Consider the following 9564-nt stretch of genomic DNA (forward strand, 5'->3'; position numbering starts at 1 on the left):
AACCTTAATTAATAGATTTTGAATTTTGATAAATAAATCTTCATTGTGTAGATTTTGAATTTTTTTACATCTATTGTGTCAAACTATCCAATGGAATATCTACCACTTTTTATGTATCAAACATATAACACAAAATCTAAAAATAATTAAAAAAAAAAAATCCTTTAAAAAAAGTAAAGAAAATAATTTTCATGCAGACTCAATAAATAATAATTAAGATTATAAAATATAAGAATAAATAAACCTTCCTATAGTAGATTTTGTGTTTTAGTATATTTATTGTGTTGAACTATATAATGAAATATTTACATATCAACTACATATCACTAACACTAAAAATAATTAAAAAAAAAAATATTGCAATTCAAAAATATAAAGATAAATAAACCATCTTAAGGTTTAAAAACAAAATTAAAACTTTTAAATGTTAAAAAAATAAATAAAAAGAAAAAAGTTTTTTTTTTTTTTAATGAAAAAAGCACTAATTGCATTGAGATTTTTAATGTCAATATTATATACTACTATAGGGGACAAGGAGTCATTAACATTTTTATTTTGAAATCCTTTTTTATGTTATTTTAAAGTATCTAAAGGATTTGGTTATTTTATTGATAAATTTGGGGATTTAAATTAGAATTTTTTGAAAAATAATATTTCATGGTTATGGTCATGGTCCCTGGTAATTGAGTTGAGGCTAATTTTATTGGGTTTTTAATTAAAAAATATTTATTAAAAATGATGGTTAAATTTATGATTGATACTGATAATGTTAATATTCACAAATTTAAAGATTTTTTTTAAATTAAAAAATAAACAAATTGATGATGATGGTGGTGGTGGTTAATGTCTATTGAGACCAAACATTGGTCTATCAGACCTAAAGAAACGAATTATTCAGTTTGATTTAAGATTTTATTCCTATGCTCAAAAAGCTTAGAGAGAAGCCTCCCAAGCTCTCTGTAATTTTGACAACGTAAAAGGCTAGGAAGGTCAGTATTGCAACAAAGATTTTGAAACTGAGATCTAATGTGGTTGTATGTGGGGCACTCTAAGAGGAAGTGATTTTCATCCTCGATGTTCGTACTCTCACGGAGATGGTAGAATCTTTCCATCCATGGTGTTTTAGGAACTGCCCAACGACCCGTTTCACTATGGAGCTCATGAGAGTTCATTCTAATATTGGCTATATTAATTTTCTTCTTTGAGCTAGATAAAACGGAGAGATACTTTTGATCTTTTGGGGTGGGGTTGATGACCTCCTTATAATATCTTAATTTTCTTTTAGCTGCTAAATTTTTCTCACACCACATTTTCTCTTTGAACTTAGAAGTAACAATATTTTTAATGTTATTAATGTTTTGCAATGCAACATTCTCGTCAATCTCCCAATGTTTTAACCAGGCCCTGGTGTCTTTATACCAACCTTGTTTGAGCCTTAGGTGGTTTTGGTTGGAATTTAAAGCTAGCTTAGGAAGTCTATGGTCTCCTATGTTATTGAGTTTGTGCTTGTACAATAAAAGCCTAGTCATAGTTAGGCTCTCGATAGGGGAAAGACCCACTTCTATAAGGAGAATAGGATAGGGTGTGTTGCTTTTAATTTTGAGGTTATACATTATAAAACACTTCTGGATTTTCTAAATCTTTCTCCAGGATGCTCTAGAGATGCTACAACCCCAAACCTCACATCCATATAAGATAACCGGAGTGACTAAAGTTTCAAAGAGGAACTTCTTTCTATCCCACATTATGAGGTTTTCCATTTTACAATTATTTTCAAGACCAAAATAAGCTTTCCATCCCCCATTAATCCTTTTCTCAATGCTATAGTTCCAGTTGAGCTTGTGATGAATATCAATTCCTAGGTACTTATAGGAAGACACTTCCTCCAAGTTACTATTGTCATACATAAAATTAGAGTAAGTGTCCTTCTTGGATTTGATAATCATAACTTTTGTTTTGTCAGTGTTAACAATCATACCCATGGTAGAGCAGAAATGTTTGAGAAGTATAAGTTGCTTATCAAGATTAGATGGGCACCTTGCGAGAAGAACAATATTGTTAGCGTAGAGAAGAAAGATGATGACTATCCCCGCTAAGATCGTGCCAGCACATCCTGCATCATCTAAACAACCTTCTAGCTTGTCGATGTAAATGCCAAATAGGGTAGGGGAGAGGGGGCAACCTTGTTTAACTCTGATATTACACTTAATATCTTTCGACCACCTCTCATTGCTCTTTAACTTGGCAATTATATTCTCGTATAACCTTATAGCGGCAGCTCTCAACTCAAAAGGAACCTTTAGCTCTTCTAATCTGTTCCAAAGGTTGTTTCTAGGAACTGTATCGAAAGCCTTTCTAAAGTCCACAGAGCAACAAAAGAGATTGGATTTATCATTGCGGCATTCTTGCATAATGATCCTAAGCGTAATGAGGTGCTCTGTTGTTGAGTGCTTCTTTCTAAAACCCACTTGGCCTTTAGCCCACTTACCTTCACTTTCAAGCCATATACTCAACTTCCTTTCCAAAATAATACCATATAACTTGGATAGTAGAGGGCTGATCATAATTGTCCTATAATTAGAGGGGTTATTTGTATCCCCACTTTTAAAAATAGGGATAATGAGGCTTTAATTCCATGGTTTAGGTAACCCTTGCTTGACCGCTTGATTGAAAAGTTTGTGAATGTGGGGGATGAGGACAGGACCTCCAATTTTTAAGATTTACGCCTCGTAACCTTCAATGTCCTTAGCTTTCCCATTAGCCAAGCGATTAACCCCAAAACTAATGTCTTCTAATGCGAAAACTTCTTTCATTGTGAGAAGGGTTTCAAAGTTATCCATGACATTTGGAGATTCATAAAGCTTTGTAAGATAGGAATTCCAGTCATGTCAAGAAATTTTATTATTATTTAGTTTTCCTAGTTAGAATCTGCCTCCAGAATTTCTTAGGAGCTACCTTAGACAGGTGTAAGAGATTCTCTTGTCTTTTACGAATATACTACCCTTTTTTCCTTTTAGTTAGGGATTTGTATATTTTTATCTTGCCAATTTTAAGAGATTCATCAACAACTTCCTTAATTGCTCTCCTTGCACTTTTACAATCTTTGTCATATCATGGGTTGGTTTTGCTATTTCTTTTATTACTTGAAACTTCAATTGTGAACTTCTTAACAGGATATGGGAGGGTTGTAGTAAAATTATGATAGAGATCTTCTATGTTGTCTATACTAGATAAAGGAAGCAAATTAGTTTTTAATTCATTTAGAAAGAGATCTTTTTTATTTCTATAAAAAATTAACTTCTTTTGGCTATAAGGATTATCTTCTATGGGATCTCTATGCATGAAAAAATTGAGATTTATAAGTAAAGGCCTATGATCAGAGTTAGGCTTGTGGTCATTTAAGATGTCAAAATTTGTTATTTTGTTGTATAGAGACAGATCGGAGAAAACATAGTCTACCACGCTACTACCAAGCCCATGGATGCAGGTCATCTGGCTAGAATTGGGCCACTTCTTTAGACCATTGTGAATTATGAGATCTTGAGCACTACAGAGCTTGACTAGCTCTGACCCAAACAAATTCTCCCTAAGATCTTCAAAGCACCTTTTGTACTGGCTAGCTAGAGGAAGGTCTTCATCTAACAAAGGAGGATTGGGGTTGGAATGATTGCTTAGAAGAATAACTTGGTTGCTTGAAGTTTGAGCATTAAAGTCACCCATTAAAAGGACATTGCCTTCATTCCTTAGGCTAGAAATATCATTCTCTAAACCATTGTAAGGACTATTTTTATCTAGATTCTTTTTCTTGTAGAAATTAGAATTGATGGGGGCGAAATAACATATTTCTATGTAGGTCTTTTTATCATAAATGTCAGTAATTTCTATCCAACTATATTGGTTGTAAGGGTCATTTTTATAAATCCTAGCATGGGGAGAGATGTTCTTCTTAATGTAACAAGATATACCCCAAATGCATCTACGGGAGGATCGCTTATTCCAGGTAGACCATAATGTAAAGCCATCTATGTTAGGGACCTTAGATTCTTAGTTCTCCCAAGTTTCAACGAGCAAAATAATATCAACATAATTAGAGATCCAATTTAGCTTGAGGCCTTTGTTCCATGGAAAGCCCGACAGTTCCAAGAGAGAATCCGGAGCATGTTGAATTGCTATTTATTATTACCTTTTTGGTTTCTATCTCGAATAACGACTTTTCTATTTCTGATGATTGCCCATTTTCCTTCCTTCCTATCTTCCTTTACCTTTTGAACCTCCTTTCTCAATTCTTCTTTATCTTATGGAATGAGATCTTCATTTATAAATATTCCAGTTCCTTTTAGAATTGAGGTTTTACTACCTGATATCACCAAGCCGGACTGCAGACGCACGTGCCCCAGATTGTTTTTCTATTACCGTAGAGAGGTTGTGAATTATTATTGTTGAAAGATCATAGATTATGACCGTGTAAATTATTACCGCAGAGATGTAAATACGTCACCCTAAATTATTACTGCAGAGAGATGGTAAATACATCACCCTAAATTATTATGGCAGAGATGGTAAATACATCACCATAAATTATTACTATGGAGAGATCGTAAATACATCACCCTAAATTATTACGGTAGAAAGATAGTCAATAAATCACCCTAAATTATTACCGCGGAGAGATGGTAAATACATCACCCTAAATTATTACCATAAAGAGATCATAAATTATTACTACAGAGAAAAAAACACCAATTACATTGAGATTTTTAATGTCAATATGATATACTAGTATAGGGCATAAGGAGTCATTAACATTTTTATTTAGAAATCCTTTAAGTTTTTTAACATATATTTTATTAAAAAATTAAGAGGTATTGATATATGAAAGATTTTCTAAATATTCCATGTTTTAGATTTGGTTTTCTCAATATTATTATAAATATTTTTGTTTTGATTTTCTTGATATTTTTGACGGTCCTTTAAAGAATTTAAAGGAATTTGTTATTGCGTTTGTTACTCTATGGTAAAATTTTAATGTATTTTTTTATTAGAAAATTAAGTGGTATTGATGTATGAAAGATTTTTTAAATATGGCATGTTTTAAATTTAGTTTTTTAAATATTATTATAAATATATATTTTTTCCCTTATATTTTTGATGTTTTTTTTAAATATTTAAGGGTAAATTTGGAGGATTTAAATTAGAACTTTTTTGAACATAATATTTCAAGGTTATGGTCGTCCTCACAAAATTTGTGAGTTGGAATTAATTTTATTGAGGTTTTTAATTAGAAATTATTTATTAAAAAAAAAAAAAAATTATATAATTGAAGATGATGATGATGTTAATCTCAGCTAAGATCAATATGAAAATAAGAAATTATTTGAGATTTTTTAATATTTTATTTTTACAATCTATAAATTATTTTTTTTCTAAATCACTCTATTAAAATTTATTTTTATATAAAAATTCCTAAATTACTCTATTAAATTTATTTTTATATTAAATAATATATAATTTTATTGAAATTTATTTATAATGAAATCTAATAAAAAAGAACATAAAGATAAAATATCTAAATTCTATCTAGCTCTGAAATTTCAAAATAAGCCCTGACCTATCTTCATAGTTTCAAGGAAGAATCTTTTATTCCTTGATTTTGAATAATTTTAATCTGTATTTAAAGCAAATCAATTCGTGGCAAATTCCAGCCCTGACTCCAGCTATAATATATATTATTGATGACACAGTGGCAAATTCCATCCCTGACTCCAGCTATAATATATATCATTGATGACAGAGACATGACGAGAGATGTTTAGAGTGGCGTTCTCTGCTGTACAAAATTTCAGGGTGGAAAAGAACGGTGGTCAAATGTACAACAGGCCCGCTGCTCCCGTGACTTTGAACGCAGGCTCAAAACGACGGGTTAAATCTACAAGAGGGCCTGCTGCTCTGCAAAGTTTGAGTTCCGCTCGCCCGGCAATCTACAAGAGGAGAGGGCCTGCTGCTCTGCTAATTTTTTCTGTGTTTTATTTATATTTTTATAATTGATTTGATTTAAAATGTGAGAAAAGTTATAAATTGTATTTTACATATTTTAAATACTTAAAACCATAGATACTCACACTCTCGAGTCTCATACATTATTCAATTAAATTTGAACCTAGCAATATGAACAAACGAGCATCATAATATATTTAAATAGCTTAAAAAATCCTGACAGATCATGGTATTATCCCAAGGCGTGCATGCAACATGTCAGAAGAAGTATCGATAGCGTACAGACCGTCCGTCCTGAACATGCATAACATGCCTACAGACACGTATACTACGCAACCCAATAATAGAACCGGCGACTTGTTCAAGGGAAAAGAAACTGTGAGTCGCTCTCCAAGGCAGCCATGGAATGAGGCTGAAGACAAATCTCGACATCCACACCACCCCCTCCTTCCCTCCCAGGATAAGCAGACATTTTACCGTCAAATTTGTTTGCCCAACCGCTCCTCACGCCCACTGGCTTACCCCATCCAAAATCGTTATCGTACATTGGAAATCTTGGAGAGCTTCCCATCATCACACTGTTGTCGCTTATCGTTCTATCCAACTTCAGTACCGTGCGATGCTGCTTATATCTTTGCAGCTCCGCCCTGATGTTTCCGTCGCGGTGCAGCGATATGATGCGGTGCAGCAACAACGCTGCGGAAGAGATGTCGGAGGCCAGGAGCTCCCCGGCCGTGACTTTGGTGCTAATAATTTGGATGGCGTTGCCAAAGTAAGAATAAGGCAACGGAGGCATCAATCTCGGCCTGCAGTTCACTGCGAGCTTGAAGGTCGTTGTCTCGTCGGGAGACAAGTCGCGAGCCCGTGTGATGGCCTGCCATATGTGGGCAGAAAGAGCCTGGAACGAGGAGATTATAAGTGGTTCCTTCGAATTTTTCTGGTTAGCTCTGTCCTTGAGCCTCGAGATCGTCTCTTGGCTGAAGTGAAATATTTTTTCGGTCAGAGCAGGCGGGAAGAATTTGTCGATCATTTGAGTTTTAGGCAGGTTCAGAGCTATGCGGGAGCCTTTTGTATCAAAACACCGACTGTGAAGTGGCGGGTGAGAGATTGTGGCCACTCCTCTGCAGAGATCGGCCCATGAGTTTATGAAATGCCACAGTGAAGTCCCGTCCACGACCGCATGGTTGATGGTAAAACCTATCGCGACACCATCTCTCAGCTTCGTTACCTGATCATTATCAAATTTAGAATGTAAGGATGAAAAACACAAGCAGAAAATCAGTGAATTTGTAAGAGAGGTAAGAATATTATGCCTATATGATAGAGACAAAGCCTATCTAGAAATCAGAGCTCCACATAAAAAGTGAGAAGTACTGGTAAAGCCGACAGAACGAACTTAGAATTTTACGATTTAGGAGACCATAACTTACCTGGACCACCAGCAAAGGGAGAAAATGACCGTTCAGGTTGATGGCGCCATCGAGGGCAAACAACTGGCGAACGACAGGGCCAATCTCCATTTGCATCATATCCTGAACCGCGACATCTGGTGCGGATGCTTCGATCAAATCCGCGCCGGCATCGTTACAGTCGATATACACAACGCCATCCGTAGAGGTGAGCAGCCTCCCCGCTAACGGATAGAAATAAACAAGGGCTTCGGAGAGGGTTTTTTTCAGAAGCTCTACCATCGAAGAAAAGTGGTCTTCGGCGAAGGGCATGTGGTATAAGAGACCCTTCTGAATGTAATCGCAGCCGAGCATCTGCAAGTCTGAAGGGCAGAGCTTGCATCGCCGGGGCTGTGAGGGACGAGCTGGCACTATCGTTGATTTGCGGTCCATGCGGACAAGCGGGTTGATCGAGGGGATCTGAGATGTGGTAGACATGGGGAAAGATGAAATAATGAAAGGCAAGTTTTGAAATTTGTATGAGAAACGCAACCATTAAATAGGCGAGGCCGATAGGCTCTAGATCCCACGGGGAACACCCCAACAACAACAGACCGATAGTATGACGATTTATTGGGCCAATTTTTTTTTAATCATAGTCTAAACTGTTCAGCTCTGTATCTGGATAGCCAAATTAGTAAAATCCTTTCTCTGTCTTTAAAATATTTGAAATTAAGTTGAGATGTTGATCGAATTTACTTTAAATTCATTGTGCTGTATTTTTTAAATTCATTGTGCTGTATTTTTTTTAATTTATTGCTTTTACCTTCACTGTTTTTCCAGCTATTTTTATTTCAATTGAAGATTCCGAGAATATTATGAGTAGGAGAGGATCCAACGCCTCTCATGATCAGATTCCAAGAAGTTTCGGAATCTGACAGACCCTTTTCTTAATATTTAGGAATCTGACAGACCTTTTTCTTATAATCGAAATTCCATAATTTGCAATGAATATAAGTTAAGGAAAACAATATTAGTTTAGAAATCTGACAGACTTCAATAATTAGATTTCAAGATGTTTTTAGAATCTGCAATCAACATAAGTTTATCACTTTCAATAATTTCTTTAAAAATAAACTAAATTCCAAAGTTCTTTCAGAATCTGTCATAAACATAAGTTTATTATTATTTCAATAATTGGTTTGAAGATAAATTAAATTTCAAACATTTTTTTAGAATCTGCAATAAACATATGTTTATTACTGTTTCAATAACTTATTAAAGATAAAACAAATTTCCAAATATTTCCAAAATCTACCATCAACAAAAATTCATACTGTTTCAATAACTTGTTTGAAAATAAACCAAAGAACAGTGATCTCAATCATAGACCGTCATCTTCATTATGGAATGATTGTGAGTCCCTAACCATGTTTCCCACATTTCTAAGTACCCCCAACAATAATAATCGCCAAATTAGTATTGGAATTCTAATAGAATGGTACTATCAGCCCAATGGCATGGCAAGGAGCCTCTAGCTAGGTTTCTCAGCACTACCACATGATAAGACATGGCCACCGAGGATTAGCGCTTCCAGATGATAATACTTTATCAATTAGGTTTATGACTAAAAATTCATACACAGTTCAATATTCAGAAATTTCAATCAACAACCATCGACAAATTTAGATTAAAATTCCAATAACCACGGACTAATTTAGATTAAAATTCCAATATAATGGTACTGGTGTCACATAGCACGTACGATTATCACTGTGTCGCAATGGTGTGATGTATAGGTATCACTGTGTTGCAATGGTGCGATGTATAGGTATATGCAGTGCATGAGAATTTCACATAATTGTAAGTTTGAAGGTCAGAAAATTTCGATATTAATTGGGAAGCATTACTAGACATGCAAACATGAGTATAGCTTCATGCTGATAGGTACACATTTCAGGCACACTTTTCAGCGTTTGTAGTGTTCCCTGTCATACGGCATAGCAAGTGCAACATCATTGGGTACATCACATTGTCCTTGGTGTGATATAGTAAGTGTTTAGCACTAGAATCTCAAACGATTGTAAATTTGAAGTAAGAAAATCCAACATTTGTGGTAAACAACAGTAAACATCTGAACTCAGGAGTAGCTTTTGTTTTTCATGATTTTCAATTTAGGGCC

The 9564-nt window shown here is 34.6% G+C and overlaps 1 protein-coding gene across 1 annotated transcript; it reads right to left on the reverse strand.

Moving 5' to 3' along the window:
* Positions 1-6166: 6166 nt before the first annotated feature.
* Positions 6167-7996, reverse strand: LOC149148627 (BAHD acyltransferase DCR-like). Its single transcript, XM_089442367.1, has 2 exons — positions 7425-7996; positions 6167-7222 (listed from the first exon to the last, which is right to left on the reverse strand). Exons 1-2 carry the CDS (start codon positions 7878-7880, stop codon positions 6356-6358), a joined length of 1323 nt encoding a protein of 440 aa, XP_089298493.1. The 5' UTR covers positions 7881-7996; the 3' UTR covers positions 6167-6355.
* Between the last annotated feature and the right edge of the window lie 1568 nt (positions 7997-9564).

This window comes from Pinus tabuliformis, chromosome 9 (genome assembly GCF_031772625.1).
Source record: "Pinus tabuliformis cultivar Carrire ecotype Pingquan chromosome 9, CPIR1, whole genome shotgun sequence".
Lineage (NCBI taxonomy): Eukaryota > Viridiplantae > Streptophyta > Pinopsida > Pinales > Pinaceae > Pinus > Pinus tabuliformis.

Coding starts and splice junctions, on each gene's coding strand:
- LOC149148627 (XM_089442367.1), bottom strand. CDS start 7,880: ATGTCTACCACATCTCAGATCCCCTCGATCAACCCGCTTGTCCGCATG. Junction 7,223..7,424: donor TCCCTTTGCTGGTGGTCCAG/GTAAGTTATGGT, acceptor GATAATGATCAG/GTAACGAAGCTGAGAGATGG.